The sequence below is a fragment of the Panthera uncia genome, chromosome B1 (genome assembly GCF_023721935.1).
Source record: "Panthera uncia isolate 11264 chromosome B1, Puncia_PCG_1.0, whole genome shotgun sequence".
Taxonomy (NCBI): Eukaryota; Metazoa; Chordata; class Mammalia; order Carnivora; family Felidae; genus Panthera; species Panthera uncia.
Window position 1 is genome coordinate 197,757,404 of NC_064811.1, and position 18,322 is coordinate 197,775,725.

Sequence of the window (18,322 nt, forward strand, 5' to 3'; positions counted from 1 at the left end):
GTTGTTGTATCACATCACACTTCGATATTTATCTATCTCAAATATCATGGACCTGTGGCCTTTTCCAGAGTCAGTGGGTTCCAGTGAAATCACTGATTGCTGGTTTTTTTTTTTTTAATCATTATTTGTAGTTTTCATCATTCCAGTGTGGCCAGAGCAAGTCCCTTCTCCCTGGTTTCTTCATCTTCTCCTTATGATGTCTTTCAAGTTGTCCCTGTTTTCTCAGGAAGACAGGATATTTTATGCTCATCCTGAGTTTTTCTTAACTAAACAAGGAATCAGCCATTCTCCAAGGAGCTCTGGAAACTTTTGGTGGAAAAGGGTGTTAGAGACCAGCATCTGTGCCCAAGGGTATGCATTATGTTGTTCATATTATCAGTGGTAGGAAAAGCTGACCAAGCTAACTATTACTTTTGTGACCAAACTGAAAATGTTGTTTTTCTTCCCCCAAAAAGACTTGATATGAATATTTTTTTGATTAATTTTTATCTCTACTGATACATTTTTTTTTAAGTTAAAATAACTTAAATAACTCAGGGCGGTCATGACCCCAGGGGCAGCTGAGTCATGTTTGAATATTTTCACTTTGAGCAAGGCCTTCCTTTGACTTATAACCAGGCATCTTGGCGTCATTCCTCGGGGCCTATTAAAGCAATTCCAGACTGTGATCTACACAGCATGCCTTCACATACTTAACAGTCACCTGTCCTGTGACGCTATCTTCACAATAAACTGCCCCGAACCATCCACAGTCATGTCACGTCATCTGTTTGTGTTCACGTTCATCTGCACATTCAGGAGGACTTTTCCAGATAGAACGTACCGGAAAGTCCCTACTCTTGACCTTATATTTATTTGCCACACTCACTAACACTATCCGTATTTCTGACAGGCAAGATGGCCTTACAGGTCTAGAAACACCATGTCACAACATGACTTTCTTTCTAAGTTGAGGATTTCAATATGCACATAATTGTAGAACTGAAGGCAAGGGGAAGGACGCTGCCCTGGGGGGAGAGACACCCATGGCTTATGATCCCTGGTCACAGTGAGGGGAGGCGGTGTGGACCGCACAAATACTTGGGAGGAGAAAACAACATGGAAACGAGGCTCTATTTGGATGTTTGACAAAGCGTATGTGTATACGTGGTGTATATGTGTGTTGTGAGTGTGGTGTGTGTGTGTGGGGGGGGTGGTGTGGCGTGTGTGCGTGTGCGTGTCAGGACAGCTTCCCCAAGTGAGTGTCGCTGTCACCATCGCCGTGTGGGTCCCCTGCCGGCTGAGCCCCCATTGCCCCGCTGCGGACAAGCCGCGGCCGTGCTCCCTTAGTCCTCCCTACAGGCTGGTGAGCCTGATGGAGGACAAGCCCCAGACCCCGTGGGCGCAGGGACATTTCCCCAGAGGTGAAGGAGCGGCGGCCATAGAGCGGGCTTGCCGTCCACTGAGGGTGCATTCTGGCCCCAGGGGACCTCACGGCCGCTAGCGCGTTTCTGACCGTGCGGACGTTTCAGGACACGGTTTAATTATGCTGAGTGGCTGCACGCGGATCTTTAAATATCCTAACTCAAGGCGAAGCTCGCAGTGTGTTTGGGAAGGGCTTAGTGGAAAGTTCATGATAAATTGTAAAAAAAAAAAAAAAATTAACTTCTGCGGGAATCCGTTGACATTCGGCCCCGGGCACGTGTTAGCACTGTTGCTGCACATGAGACACAGCCCTACGAGTTGAGCGATCCCAGAAGCTGGAACTTCAACAACAATAATGTTCCAATCACGACCTCCCCTGTCCGAATTCCTGCTGAGACATCCTCCCCAGGACACACACCAGCTGCCTGTGTCCGTCTGTCTGTTTGAAATGGAACCACAGCGGGGACCCCTCAGAGTAGGATCGGCTCCATTCAAAACCCTGGTCTACGTGGCACAGCGGTAAACGTTGTCGTCCCTTGAATCGTCAGTCGAGGCGTTCACACGGATTCAGCCCACGAAATAGGTCCCCAGGTCAGCTCCGTGTCAGTTGGCCCCGACCGAGCCCTGATCGGGTACCAAGCGTCGCTTTGGCACTTGCACGCGCCCTCTCATTAGAGCCAGCGCGCGGCTCTGCGGGCAGGTGTTGGTAGGAACGCGTAAGAGAGGAACTAAGGAGGACCCCGGAGTCTTGGAGGAAACCGGCCTCCCCGTAACCGGCAAACCGAGGACCGAACCTGAGGAGCCTGGAGCCAGGGTCTGTGTTCTTCTTCGCTACATTTGCTGCCTCCGATCAGCTCACTATCGATAAGAACTCCGTAACGATCAGCTACCCGCGGCCTGGGCCCTAACCCCTTTACGCAGAGTAACTCAGCAAGTCCTTGGTTCCCTCAGAAGGGTCTTCAGACCCTTGGTCGTGACCCGTGCAAAACCACACGCAAGCCTCTGGGAACAGTCAGCCTTGATGACTCCACGGTCCCAACAAGTCACACAAGTACATGGAGGGAACGGGGAGCTAGGCCTCCCGTTGACGCGGGCGTCCTGTTTTCATCACGCGTGACTAAGTGCGGCTGACGGCCCCGGGCACGACCGCTCCTGTTCTGCAACAGGTGTCCGGTGACTGCCACGTGGCTCTCGTGGCCGATGCACACGGAAGGGCGGGCGGACGGCCTGCGCGCTTGACTGGTCTGCCTCCGTGGCTGTGTCCTTCCACCGCACGGTTTTGGAATCCGCTCTAAGCGCGCACGTTTCCATTCCAAGGGCATAAGAGGAGGAAAATTAAGCCTCCTAGATGGTTGACCTGTCTGACCCTAACCAGACATCCCTGTCCCTGATAAAAATTAAGGCTGAGGATTTTGTCATGCTTAAGCAAAAGAATAACCCGCAGACTTGAAGTAACATTCGCTTTTTGTTTGCCTTCCAGTGATCTCGTGTGGAAGCCTCTCCTTTCCGCCAAACGGTAACAAGATTGGCACGCTCACAGTTTATGGGGCCACAGCTATATTTACGTGCAACACGGGCTACACCCTGGTGGGGTCTCACGTCAGAGAATGCTTAGCAAATGGACTTTGGAGTGGCTCCGAAACTCGATGTCTGGGTAAATCAATCTATCATCTGGTATTTCTTTAATTTAGCTAAGCCTGAAAAATAGACTGTGGTTGGGCAAGGCATAACACTTCTTGCTACAAATGTTCCAACAGAGAAACTAAATCCTACCTGTGGTCTTAGCGCTACACTTCACACAGCAACTTCTTTAAGTATTGAAGGGGATTATTTTTTAATCTGGCCAATAAATGAAAGTCACATATTGCCTTGAGTGACTTAGAAACTATTTTCTACAGTGCTGAGGGTATCATCGCAACTTTATGCCATCAGTTTAGGACACACAAAAATGATACTCAAAAATACTACATGCTTTATCTTTAAAAGAAATTTTACATTGTGTCAGTAAGTGGAAGTGACTAAAATCAATCAGCATAAGTACAATGAATTATTTCGAGAAGAGTGTGTGCACAGTCACGTGTTCTTCCTTCGCTTAAAGATTAAAATTTTCTGCATGATAATTTAAAAAAATTGAGTTGAAAATCTTTTTCGTTGAAAAAAAATCTAGTGAATAAACATAAGAAATTGTTGAATTGGCAGCTTAAAGCACGGACTTACAATGCTCCTGTAGGTCTCCAAGTAATCTTTAAAATATGTTAACTGCCTTTTGTCCTTTTGACCTCTTTGTGGGACCTCGATAATTTTGTAATCGCTCAAAAGCTATAGAAGCTGGAAAGTTTAAGCCTCTGACTCTCCATGGGCTGGAAATCACTTCAGGAATGAAGCCAGGACCAGTAAATTTTGAATAGTAAAAATCTGGTCTTTTTACTTGAGATAATTTGAAGAAATGCTCAGGAGAATTTGGGGAAAAAGAGAGAGAGAGAAAATGAATCTAAATAATAATTCCAGAGGAAATCAACCAGCGAAAGGAGTTTCTTTGTCACTCTTATCCATGAAAGGATACCTGCTTTCTTTCTTTTTTTTTTTTCATTCGAGAGAGAGAGAGAGAGAGTGAGCGAGCAGCGGGGAGGGGCAGAGGGAAAGAGAGAGAATCTGAAGCAGGCTGCATGCTCAGCCCAGAGCCCTATGCGGGGCTCGATCTCATGACCATGAGATCATGACCTGAGCTGAAATGAAGAGTCAGGCGTTCAACCAACTGAGCCACCCAGGTGCCCCTGACACCTGCTTTCTTTAAGTTGCTGTCATACCTATATGGAAGCTGCCAGCATCCCCTGTGTGTGTAAATACATATATTGTTGCTGAGTGTGGTCAGTATTGTTGTCAGTACACTGTGAAACTTCCTTGGAATGTGTGTGGGATTTTGTGTTGATAGTCACTAGTGCCTCTGAGATTTTCTGAGCCTTCCTACGTGTCATTATAAAATGTCTGGTCATTGAGTACCACTCTCCGTAAGGCGGCCCTCCTTCGGGGTAGCTCTTCTCTGTTACCTTGAGTGACAGACACTTGGTGCTAGGAAGGCAACCAGGTGGTCTAAGAAATGTACTTGTCTGCTCTAATTGTGATAATGGAAAGCAGTGACAATTTACATTTGACTAGTGACCTACTGGTTACAAAAGCCTCATGAGGTGAGATGGTTACTGTGGCCTCAGGGAGTTTGAGTGGCACAATTTCTATAACTGACATCCTGGGGTCTGCTGGGGTCTTGTTGATTCCAAAGAAACCTTCACTTTTTCTCTGGTGTTCTTCTTGCCTGCAGATAAGGACTTCGAAGTCGAAAGGTTGCACGGTGTGTTGTATAGTTGTCTGGGCCAGTGTGCCGCAAAGTATGGCTTAGGTGCGATACAATATGTCTTAGAAGCTTTTGGGAGACGGAGTGTTCTGAAGGAATTGAAACTGAAAATAAAGAGGAATAAAACTGTCTGGAAAAGAATATATAACACATTAGCGTAGGAGGACCTAGATGTAAAATATAAGGAATGATAAAATTGGAAGAGGCAGAGAATACGGAAGAAAAGCAACTAGAAAAATATTAGAGAGGACGCATTGCCACATATTATAAAACAACGAGTAAAGGGTGGGTAATACACTTAGTATAAATATTTCAAAAGTCAGCGAATGCAGTTGCACAACTACCACTGCGACTTGAAAGTGTAATTCGTGATGCAGGCACACCTCCGAGATAACTGTGGATTTGGTTCTAGACCAACACAATAAAGCAAATATTACAATACACTGAGTCAAGTGTATTTTTTGTTTTCCCCATGCACATAAAAGCTATATGCACGCTATACTGTAGTCCGGTAAGTGTGCGATAGCGTTACGTGGAAAAACAATGATGTACAGTTGACCCTTGAACTACACGGCAGTTAGGGGCTCTGACTCCTCCCTCCTGTCAAAAATCTACATACAACTTTTGAGCCCCTAAAAACTGAACCTCTGATAGCTTATCGCTGACCAAAAGCCTTACCGATAACATATAAATGAACACGTATTTTGTATGTTATGTGTAATATATACTGTATGCTTACAATCAGGTAAGCTAGAGAAAATAAAATGTCCTTAAGGGACACCCGGATGGCTCAGTCAGTTAAGCTCCATCCAACTCTTTGTTTTTTTAATATTTTTATTTATATTAGAGAGAGAGAGAGAGACAGCACGAGTGAGGGAGGGGCGGAGAGAGAGGGAGACACAGAATGCGAAGCAGGCTCCAGGCTCTGAGCTGTCAGCACAGAGTCTGATGCGGGGCTCGAACTCCTGAATCATGACATCATGACCTGAGCCGAAGTTGGACGCTCACCCCACTGAGCCACCCAGGTGCCCCTAGCTCCATCCAACTCTTAGCTTCAGCTCATGTCAAGGTCTCATGGTTGTGAGATCAGGCCCCACGTCGGGCTCCGCACTAAGCGTGGAGCCTGCTTGGGATTCTCTCTCTCCTTCTTTCTCTGTGCCTCCCCTGTGTCTCAAGCTAAATAAATAAGCAGAGAGAAAATTTATTAAGAAAACCTTAAAGGACAGGAAATACATTTACAGTACTGGATTTGCTGAAAAAAATCCACGTGTATGTGTACCCACACAGTTCAAACCTGCGTTGTTCGAGGGTCAAATGTACACGCCTCAATTTAAAAATACTTCATTGCTAAAAATTGCTACACAATCCGAGCTTTCAGCTGCTCACAACCTTTTTGCTGGTGGAGAGTCTTGCCTCAGTTGTGATGGTTACTGACTGATCAGGATGGGGTCAGCTGAAGGTCGGGGTGGCTGTGGCTGTTCCCTAAGATGAGGCAACGTGGAAGTTTCCCACATAGACCGGCTCTTCCTTTTATGAACAACTTCTCTGCAGCACGTGGGGCAGTTTGACAGCACTTTGCCCGCAGTGGGACTTCTTCCGGCTTTGGAGCCACCGTCTCAAACCCTGCCGCGGCTTTCTCAACTCGGTTTACGTCGTGTTCTCAGTCCTTTGTTGTCATCTCAGTGACCATCACAGCATCTGCACCAGGACTAGGTTCCATCTCAGGAAACCCCTTTCTTTGCTTGTCCACATGAAGCGTCTCCTCACCTGTTCAGGTTTGATCGTGAGACGCGGCCCCTCGTCCACTTGTGACTCTCGTTCTCTGGCTCCTTCCACCACGTCTGCCTCTACTTCCCCATGAAGTCTTGACTCCCTCAGCGTCACCCATGAGGGTTGGAGTCCACTTGTTCCAGACTCCTATTTATGCTGATATTTTGGCCTCTTCCCATGAGTCACGGATGTTCTTAATGGCATCTAGAGTGGTGAGTCCGATCTGGAAGGTCTTCAGGTTACTTTGCCCAGATCCATGAGAGGAATCACCATCTGTGGCATCTATAGCCTTGTGAAATGCATTTCTTCGATAGTAAGATGTGAAAGATGAAATGATTCCTTGATCCACGGGCTGCGGAATGGATGCTGTGTTAACGGGCGTGAAAACCGCATTCGTCTCATCGTGCGCCTCCATCAGAGCTCTTGGGTGACCAGGCAGAGCACAGGCAGGTAGAGCACAGGCAGAGTAGATGTAGCCCAATTCTGAAGGGCCCGCGGGTTTTCAGAACGGTACGTGGGCATCGGCTTGCACTTAAGGCACCAGCTGCGTTAGCCCCTGACAGGAGCGTCAGTCTTCCTTTGAAGCCCTGAAGCCAGGCATTGACTTCTCTCTGGCGGGGAAAGCTCTGTAGCATCTTGTTCTAACAGAAGGCTGTTTCACCGACTCTGAAAATCTGTTGTTTGGTGTAGCCACCGTCACGAATTATCTCCGCTGGATCTTCCGGAGAACCTGCCGCAGCTTCTGCATCAGCACTTGCTGCTTCGCCTTGAGCTTTCATGCTACAGGGACGGCTTCTTTCCTTAATCCTCACCGACAAACCTCTGCTGGCCTTAAACTTTTCTTCTGCAGCTGCCTCCCCTCTCTCAACCTCCGTAGCGTTACAGAGAGTTAGGGCTTTGTTCTGGATTAGGCTTTGGCTTAAGGGAATGCTAGGGCCGGTGTGATCTGTCTAGACCGCTCAGACTTCCTCCTTGTCAGCAATAAGGCTATTTCAGTTTATTATTATTCGTACGCTCACTGGAGTAGCATTTTTAATTTTCTTCAAGGACTTTTCTTTTGCATTCACAACTGGGCCAGCTGTTTGGGGCAAGAGACCTAACCTTTGGCCCAAGGCTTTCAACATGCCTTTCTCACTAAGCTTATTCATTTCTGGATTTTGATTCAAAGTGAGATATGTGTGGCTCTTTCACTTGAAAACTCAGAGGTCATCACGGGGTTATTAATTAACCTAATTTTAATACTGTTGTGTCTCAGGGAATAGGACAGCCGGAGGAGACAGATGCAGCAGTCAGAACACACATGACATGCACCAGTCAAGTTCACGGTCTCATATGCACGTGGTTTGGGGTGCCCCAAACCCTGTTACAATAGTACCAGCAAAGATCACTGATCACAGAGCACCATCACAAATATAATCAAATATAATCAAATATAATCAGATTTGAAATGTTGTAAGAATTACCAAAACGAGACACAGAGACACAAAGTGAGCAGACACTGTTGGAAAAATGGCACCAATATACCTGCTCAGTGCAAGGTGGTCAAAAACCTTCACTTGATAAAAATACAGTATTTGCAAAGCACGATAAAATGGGATATGCATGTGCATGGAGTGTGACAATGAAAGGTTATCTCTTGTCCTGAATAATAGATCACTTATGTCTAGATAACATAGTATAAACCAGTAAGAACATATGTCTGTGGGACCCAAGGAGATATGGCCGAGGCCAGGGTGGGGGTGGGGGAAACAGACAGGAGAACAGAGGTAAAGTCAGCGCTAGAGAAAATTCTCAACAGGCTAGACAGATAAAGGGAATAGAGGATCCAGTCCTAAATCTGGCACAAAGATTTGATAAAGTAGATAACGGATGCCACCATGACCTCAAAGTCACCCAGATGCCTTACTTGTATACAGTGATTTGAATGATATTATTTATTGACAGTGAAAAATGTACAAGACAATTTTCAATTATATTGACTTCGTTAGAACGCACAGGAGGTGCTCACAGCTACCGTTCATAGCTAAGAAATGACTTACAACAGTGAGGAATCTGCCCAACGTTGTAAACAAGACAAAACAACCCCCACAATTCTGACTTTGAGAAACAGATCACCCCAATGAAGAGAAAAATGGAAAATTACCCAAAGAAATGGAGACAGTTACATGAGATGTTCTACAAGAAACTCAGTTTGCAAGCAAAACAACCCTACAATGTACTAAGGGAATTAAAATACAGGTGAAGGTCATGCTGTGAAAGATAGATTCACCACGAGCGGGGTGCAGTGAAAAGATTCAGGACCATGAAAGTGTAAGGACCCTGTAGAATGCAGGTTTGAAATAAGAGCCAAATTCACTCATTGTGGTTGGTATTGAAATAGTGGATGGCCCAAGTAAAGCAGAAGGGCTCAGCTTCCTCTTCATTCTGTCCTCTGTGTCATGAATCGCTCTGGAATGCAAAGGTTAGAACCTGCTTTTGTATCAGAAACCAGGACCCCAGGAGAGAAAAGGAGTCTGTCCAGGAGAACTTGAGAGTTTGAGTGGAGTGGCTGGGGGGACCCTGGAGGAGGTGTCCAAGTCACTGACAGTCCCCCTGCCAGTGGCACGTTATTAAAAGGAACGTGTAGTGTGATTTTTCACACGAAAAGGAAAGAAGCAAGCTGGCAGGAACGGTGGATCTGTTAATTTGATGATCCACAGAGCTGTTGGTAAACTCTGTTGTTTGCAAGATCTGTGGTGACGCATGCTTATGAAGAACACAGATAGTTTCACAAAATAACATGCAAGTCTGGGTTCATCTTTGTCTGACCTTGCTTTTAGATGGGTGTTTAGAAATACTCTTTAGAAATGGTGCTTCTGAATTTGGCAAGACGTAGATCAAGGTTTTCTGTTACGACTCTCACAGTCAAGAAAGTATAGGAGCGCTATGTTGTCTTTTAACAATTGCTGAAGGGGCTTTCCACAGTGACATCGATTATTGGGTTGATGCGACTGGAAAGCAGATTTCCAGTTGTGTAGTTCTCTCCCTCATTCTAGACTTCTCCAAGAAGTCTACTCCAAGACTTCTATCCACACCTTGAGTAGAGGCGTAATAACGCCAGCTGAAAGAGCGAGAGTAAATATTTGGCAACCGATTCAGAATGTCACCGATTTCAGTGACAGACGAAACACATATGAAAATAATGCAATTCATGGAAAGCTTCACTCTAAGTAAAAAGCGAAACACCTTCCAATGTACATGACGAGGAGAAAGTTAGGAAACCCTAGCACTCGTGGAAGGATTTGGTGTTCTCAATATGAGAAGGCTCATAAATGCAGAGGTAGCCCTGAGACTGATGGTGTCCAGGCTTCATGAACAGGACCCATCTCATTCTCTGGCTAGGAGGTCCGCGTCCACAATGATGATATCGCTTCCGTGAAATAGTTCAAGTGGGCGGTGAAAAACTGGCACGAACCTCTGCTCAAGGATGTAGTAAACATGATAGGTGAAGAATGTTTGGAGAGCCTGTGATCATCAGTTTGACTGCAAGACAAGTTAGGAAGTAAATAACAGCCATGTTCAAGTATTTAAAATGGTATTGAGAGGTGGAATAAACCCATTTTGGTAAACTGTTTTACGTTACAAGTGTCAGCCCTGATGGATGGATAGTGCCCACCACAAAGACCTGTATTGAGATCTCTAAGTTTTAATCAGGTGGGGACAGGGGGATAAAAAAAGCAACGAAACAAAAATAAAATGAATTAAGTACATGTACCAAAGGCAAGAGCCAGGGTTGCCAATGACATTAGTGATGCATAGTTTGATTCATTTGTTTGGAATGGCAGACACTGTGCGGAAAAGTAGTTTTCAGACTACGTGTAAGAAATTCCTTGCCTTTATTTTTTAACATGTTAGACCTGCCCCAAAATGCAAAGAACAGTTCACACAGAAGGCAGTCGCCTGTTTGGTAGGCTTTTACGTGTCGGATTCCTTTAGACTTGGAGCCTCATTGATTCCATGTCCCAGATGCTTTTCATTAGAATGCAAAATGCTTTGACAAAAGCATTTTTTTCCAAGTGTGTGAGGCATCTTGTTTTTTAACGGTTACTGGAAGAAGAAATACTTTGGCCTGAGAAGTTGCTTCTCTTTCCTGTGGAACGTGGATCATATTTCCAGTTGTTGCGCTGTGGTTATTTCCAGCGATTTCCAGCAGGAAAGACCATGCCAGGGTCCTCCGATGATCACTGCAGCAGAAATGGCTAAGCACGTGGACCGACAGCACTTTCACACTGGGACGCTGGGGACTGTATCTGCAGGAGAGCTGTATTTACAGAGATGAAGGATGGTCTTCTTTGCTAAACACTCTGGCACTGAATCCACGCTGTGTTGGAGCTCGCTGGTCTGAATTCTACGCCAGAACCTTTGAGACAGGATGCAGTGAGGGAAGCCGCTCGACCCTGTGTGCGGACATCATGGTAGCTTAACTCCAGGCAAAGGGAGGCCTGTGTGCACCACAGGATCTTAGCGTGCACTTAATCGATGCTGTCATTCTCACCTTACTACTGGGGTCTCCCAGCGCTCTGCGAATCACCAAGGGCTTGTTCTAGTTTACCATCTGTGTTGTGCGATGCTACACATCTCCCTGGGCTAGGGAATTAAGCGCTGGGAATGCCGACCCCATATCTACTCATCAGGTACCTCAGAATCCATCGGGGAAGTTTGATGATCCCCATGGTCCCTTCCGTTTATCTTCCCTGTGGTAGTTTGCACTGAGCCCAGCAGACAGCACACAGACTAGACGAGGTGGTACACTTGTAACCCAGGTCTCCCGCTGTAGAGACCTACATTAACCTCTTGATGACATTTATATCATTTAGACTTCTCACACGTAATAACGCTTCATCTCCGGCACCTGGCCACCTCTTTAGTATGTGGTATTCGAGATGTCAGTGATAGACCGAGATGTTACCCACATAAAGAACATGTTCCTTTTTTAGTAGGTTGTTTTGCTAGTATTCGAAATAAGGTTGCCTTTGCTGTACTATAATGGCCTATGAAGAGATGAATTTTTTTGTACGTATAATAGCACGGTGACATTCGTATGGCTGAAATAGCTAGATGACATGATTCAAAATAATACTGTTGGGTCATACTGTCTCATAGTTCTTAGAGAATAGAATTGGCAAATATTCTGCAAACGCCTGGTGTTTTAGGATAGATCCGTGTAAAAAAAATTTAACAGCCGATTACGGTAATGCTTATATTACAGCAGAATTGCAGCAGCGGAGTAGAAAGTTTACGCGCCCACCCCTGATCTCTGGTACACAACGTTCTGTGTAAAATTTAGCTGTATGATGCCGGGGAAGGGAAAATATTTGGCAACGGCCAGTGCTAGTCGTCACATGTTACATATGCATCGTCAGTGGCTGGGAGATAAATGTCACGAAACACTCCCCAGCCGCAAGCGCTTCTGTCCGTATTTCTGAATATTCTCTAATGATATTCATCCGATTCCTCAGGAAACGTGGCGTAGGGTGTAAAGGTTAATAGGATCCAGGTCTTCTGTTTTCAGGAATTTATAATCAGAGGAATAAAGAAGATAAATACCAAGTGCCTTTAATAAAAAGGTGAGATTAGTGAATGGCAAAAGAGAGAACTCGGGGTGGGAGAGAGGCCGGTGGAGGAAGCCGTTTGGAGCGATGCTGGGAATGTGCACAAGCAGAAGTGGAGCGAGTTCCTCCCAGAAACTCCGATGTGCATCCAGTGCTGCAGGAGGCGGTCCAGATGGTCCAGAAGGCTGGCCCACTGGCATGCAGCCTGTCCTGGAGAAGTGCTCTGTGTCGAGTCCCAGGAAAGGGGGGTGTGCACTAATGCGGCAACGCGCTCATGGAGGAGAAGCCATCTAATTGTTCAGGTTCAGGCTCTGGTTCAGGCACAGGCTCAAGGCTGGGGTGCGGGGCCACACCCTGCTCTCGGAATCACACTCTGCCGGTGGAGATACGTAGGGCAGAAAAATTAGGTGTCTACTTGCTGAGTTCACAATGCAGCAAAACAGCAAAAAATCTAGAAGTCTGGGTATTTTTTTAAGTTTATTTTTTTAATGTTTATTTGTCATTGAGAGACAGAGAGACACAGAGGGTGAACAGGGGAGGGGTAGAGAAAGGGGGAGACACAGAATCTGAAGCAGGCTCCAGGCTCCGAGCCGTCAGCACAGAGCCCGATGTGGGGCTCAAATTCACAAACTGCAAGATCGTGACCTGAGCCGAAGTCGGTCACTTAACCAACTGAGCCACCCAGGCACCCCTTTTTAAGTTTATTTTTAAGAGAGAGAGAGAGAGAGAGAGAGAGAGAGAGAGAGAGAGAGAACATGCACACAGGCAGGGGAGGGCAAAGAAGGAAGTATGTGCAAAGTGATAGAGTGATTATTTGGGGAGCTGTACAAAAAGGGACAGATAAAGGACTTCTGAAAGCCCCAGAGACTACCCAAATCCTGAAACTTTTATTTATATTAAGTATGGCTTAAACTAATTCTCTTGGCACTAGGAAGTGTCAAAAAAGATTTGAGACAAACATTTTGTGGCGAAGATTGGGCCCTCCTTTGATGTACTCATGCACAAAGTGTCGTGTACCTCCTGTAAGCAGATACCTACGTGTCCTTGGGAAAATTCCCTTGCTGTCCATGGCACCACATTTTCTCAGACTTAGGCAAAGTTGCTGAGCACTGCCCCTAGAAATCACACTTGTGGAAGATCAAAGTCTTGTCTCTCAGCACTCAGACGTGTTCCTTTAATACGTACAGATCTGAAGATTCAAATGCATCCAATGGTGTTTAATGCCAACGAGTTTCTCTGCATGTAAGAATCTGAACCGTCTGACATTTTGTGACTGTTTGTTAATACTCAAGAAGAGTTTGTCAATTGGCTTTGGAATCCACTGCCAAATAACCTTGCCTTTAGCGCAAAGCCAGTGTTATTGCCCAGAAAGGAAAGAATGGAACAAACTGCATTTCTAATTCTTACGCAGGTACTGGGCATTTATAATGATTATTATTTTATTTTCAGCAATAAGTACCAATAATCACAAAGCAAATATGAAGGTTGAATATTTGGTTTGTAGATTTTCTAAAAATGTGTAAATGTATTCCGTTTTAATCCCCAGATCAATATTGGTATTTGTACAGACACAAACCAGTGCAGTGAAAAGGTGACCTTACAGTAGTGAACTCTCAGGTTGGGGAGGAGTGTGTGTGTGTGTGTGAGAATGTGACCTGATGATAGGAGAGAGATCCAGGTATACAGTTCCGTTTAATGGCACGGATTCCACACCAAGGGATGCAGGGCTCTGGGTCCATAGAGTGCACACCTATAACGTGGGAGATAGCGTGTCCAGAATCTCTACTGGTGCAGTGCGTTTCTATGGAATATGGGCAAAAATGGAGCTTATTTACATTTCCAAATCACCGAATTCATTTCTAAAGTCGTACAAGTGCACGTAATTGTAAGACACTCTAACACGCGTTACTTGAAAGTACATTAAAACCTTGGATTCTGAGTAACTTTTTCTGCGAGGGTTCCACAAGATGAGCAAACATTTCTAGTAAATTTTAACTTGATACACGAGCGATGTCTTGCGATACGAGTCGTAGGTGATGCCCAATGTCACGCCATCACAACTGAGCCAATGGTTCCGGAAATTCACTTTCATATACGAGTGCTTTGGACGACAAGCATGTTTCCAGAACAAATTATGCTCACAAACCAAGGCTTTACTGTAACTTGAAAGTTGGAAGTGTTCAGCGTTTGCATGTGTTGGGATATTAAGGTATATCTGCCAGCTGACATATGACACCCTGGGTCAGTCACTCAGAAAAGTCACCAGTAGAAGTCAGTGTGTTTTCCAAGGGCTGTGGACCGCATGGCTCCTTACAGAATGAGAAACAAATAGAGAAACACTGTAGGAATCTACTCTAAATATTGCTCACATCCTATGAATGGATAAGGTTCCTGCTCTAAAATAGAGCATTCCAGAAAGCACGGATAGCATCCGTACAAGTGCTGGAGGAATCCAGTTCATTCGAGAACAAGTTTTCACAATATTCACTCTACCAGAAACACGTTCAGGAAAGCACCTGTGTCCTCTCAGAAATGTTAGACCACACCTGCTAAGACATGGGGTTTAGATGGATCTAGAAAGAGCTGCTTGGAGGAGCCTGTCCTGCTCTGAGTCCTGCAGTAGTGGGTGAAGCCTGCACCGCTGACCTGCCTGGTCCCCACGTGCTGGCCGTGTGGTGGGTGATCACCCTGCTGACCCCCAAGACTGCAGACAGCAGCCTGGGCTCCCCAGGGATCCCAGCCACGTCCCAGCCCCTCTGATCCTGCCTCTGGCAAGTTTGCAGGGAACCCTTGACCCAGGGGGAATCCAAGAAACCCCTTCCTGGCCTCAGGGCATTCCTGTCCCCCCCCCCCCCCACTTGTTTCCAGCTTTCAGTCTACCTTCCTACCCATCTCTTTTTAGTTAAATTTCTTGGGCAGGGCGGCAAGGTTGGTTAAGTCCGCTAAGCGTCTGACTTTGGGTCAGGTTGTGATCTCATGGTCCGTGGGTTCGAGCCCCATGTCGGGCTCTGTGCTGACAACTGGGAGCCTGGAGCCTGCTCCAGATTCCGTCGCCCTCTTACTCTGCTCCTCCCCTGCTTGCACTCTGTCTCTCTCTCTCTCAAAAACAAATAAACATTAAAAAAAAAAAAAAACTTCTTGGGCAAATTTTATCCCTCCTAACCCAATTTTAGAGAAAGATTATGAAAAGACATTCTCTTTTTTTATTTGGAGCATTCTAACTGCAATATAGTAACAGTTTATGAATGAAAACAATAATGCAGCCTTCATTATATACAGAGTAGCATAAACTATAAGCCAGGAATTTTCAAAGCCTGTAGCACAAAGCAATTACCTGGCAAAGGAGGTGATACATCCAGGTGGCTGTGACCTGGCCTATTCCACTGCAGCACAAATGAAATCTCAGTTGTTCTGGAAATTCTGATGGGTCCCTATTCTATGGTCTTCATAGGTCTTCAGTGGTCTTCATAGGCCAATAGAATGATGTTCACTCATGGTGTAGCCTGTGGGCTCCAGAGAACCATCCGCCCGACACTGGGCAGCACCCACGCTGGCACTGAGTTCCTAATTCAGCTACTGATTCAAAACCAGTTATAAGAGTTGGGGGATTTCCCGCAGTGCAGACATGCTGATTCTGCACTTGGAGAAAAGGTAGAAAATGTAACGTTCCAGAACCGTGGAAGAAATAGATTTGGTCATTCATACTTGAAGTAAAAGGAAACTTGGCAATTCCTGTAGGAGATATTCCTATACCTATCTAGCTGGCTACAGAATTAAAGATCCCATAGAGTGACAGTTTTTACCACTCTGCCTCGTCCCCGAGCCCTAGTCGGTGCTCTTGGGTTCCGCTTAGTGGCAGATTACTAAATTCACAGGTAGGATTGATCCAGAAATAAAGCAGCCCGCATGCTTGTCACTCCGAGATTTTCTTTCCACACTTGACTGAAAGCATTTCCAACTGATATTTCTCAAGAACTGAGTTCCTGATGTGATTCTGTTGGCTACAGAATTGCCTGTAGGAAACAGTGAGTGATCTGTGTTTAAGCGGAAGCCAAATGTTAACAAAGAACAAAGGAGCAAACAAACAACAACAACAACAATAAAAAGTGGGATCTAGGACCAACTATATACTCACATCGTTTTAATTAGTTGATACTTTGCTTTGAATTTCTTTTTTTTTATTTTGTAGTTAATAGATTTTCTTATCCTTTGCTATCGTTTACACTTAGCAGAATTGTAGTAGCAAAACCCATCCAAGTAGGGGAAGATGCATGAAGTAAAGAACAGTATGTACAGTTATAAGCAGATAAACGTGGATGCCCTTCCAGTAAATGGATAATGTGGTTCTATAACACCATGGTCATGTTGCCTGTTTTAGGGTCTCCAGTGTCCACTCTTGGCTGCATGTCCCGCCCTGCTCCCCCACTCCCGTGGATGCCCACACCTTCAGGCCCTTCCGAATTAGACCTCCCCATCGCTTTTTCACTCTCTGTGGTTGGATCTTATTTTCTGTGCAATCCCATGCCCTAAGAACATTGCTGGCCAGTAGGAAATCATCATTAAATTACTGTCAGATCGCCTAGCAGGTAATGGATTTGGATATGCTTTGAAAATGGAAAGGACCTCACTGTCCACTGTCACAGGGATTTAATGAGTGACATACATTTTAGCCACTGGACAGAAGCATGAAGATAATTACAAAGCATTCTATGATAGATAAAGAGAAACACTTCCTACATAGTGTATCTAACACAAAATGTGGCTACATCAAGGATAAAGAAACTCACAAAAGACATAGCACAATATTGTCATAAAGTAATAGACTCTTACATTTGAAAGAGATTTCCAAGTATATTGAGCTCAAATTCTACCTAACACAGATTCCCCCCCTGCCCATGATATTTTTACATACTGTCAACATTCTGGTTAAATACTCTTAAGTGAAATTGTGTGAATATTCTGTATTTTTGAATGGCTTATAATTGGTTTAAGACTTTGAATGTTTTAAAAACATTTTAACGCATGGGCTGGAAATTCATATAAGTGAAGGTCAGATTGGTATGTGTTAGCTTCAAATCAGGAAGTCACATGGTCTACATGTATTCAGATGAGGACGCAGAAGCAGCAGGTGATGCTATGGATTCTTCCTGTCAGGCCCTGAGCCAAAATGAAGTGCTTTGGAAGGACATCCTCTATGTCCTTTTCGTGTTGAAGACCAGATCCTCAAAAGAACTGAAATGACCACATGTCAGGGAAGAGGCGCCATTGGGAATTGTTGCTTCCACATGTGGCTGTCATCTTTTCCCTTCAATATCGAAAGTATACAGGTACCGTCCTGACCGTTAAGAGTAGCTCTGTCCCAGGTTTCCAGAAGATAGCGCAGACTCAAACTATGTGCTCTTACAAAAACTCCATTATGAAAGAGAATGTTTATTAATTTCTCAGAGTGAGTCTGGCCAGGGACGTTTGTCCAAGTCAAGGGGGAGACCAAGCAGATCCTATAAATGGTGGAGGCTTTCCCATCGCTACGCACCCCGCTTACGCATCCCAGTTGCCCTGCACCCCAAGTCCCTTCTCATGGAGTGGTGGCAGGCTTCAGAAATAACCCCCAAAGCACTTGGCATTTTTCTAGAACAACAGCCGGGAGTTAGGTGGCCCACTCCCTCTTTGAAAATTGGATTGTGTTGTTGTACATGTTTCTAGAAAGTACATGTTTTAATGGTCACCTCAAAAGTGGCTGGGATCTCTGTGGGATCTCTGTGCCAAGCCTGTGTGCTGCCCCTCGTCTGGCTCTTTTACTAGTCGTCGTCACCCGGATTGGAAAATGGCCCCATCTCCCGCCTAACAGGGTACACTTTGCATGTGATGGCCTCTCGAGTGGCAGAGGGCTTGTGGAGCCAAGGTCAGTGTTCTGTGATAACATTCCCAGCTTCAGAGGCTCATTCTTCAACCCTTGGGGCACATCCTTCCTCCTCTGAGTTCTCTGCATGCATCAGGTATCAGTTTGGGGGAGGTGATCGGGCCTCTTGCCAGGATTGACTTAATCGATCGGGCCGAATGGGAAAAACCTGTCGAGGCGACAAAGAATCGACCAAATCTAGCATGACTTTTTTGGCCTGACTTCTTATAAACGTTGTTCGAGCAGGGATACCCGGCATCGATCGGGTCTGTTCCCTCTCCGTGCTGCAAAGTCACCTTGCCGATAATA

General features: G+C 45.4%; 1 protein-coding gene across 1 annotated transcript in view; it reads left to right on the forward strand.

Annotated features, from left to right (window-relative positions):
• CSMD1 (CUB and Sushi multiple domains 1) overlaps window positions 1-18,322 on the forward strand; it is a 1,037,384-nt gene that overhangs the window by 957,588 nt on the left and 61,474 nt on the right. Inside the window, exon 49 of the mRNA XM_049630105.1 lies at window positions 2,885-3,058. Coding sequence (XP_049486062.1) covers window positions 2,885-3,058 — 174 coding nt within the window. The remainder of the gene's footprint in view (window positions 1-2,884; window positions 3,059-18,322) is intronic.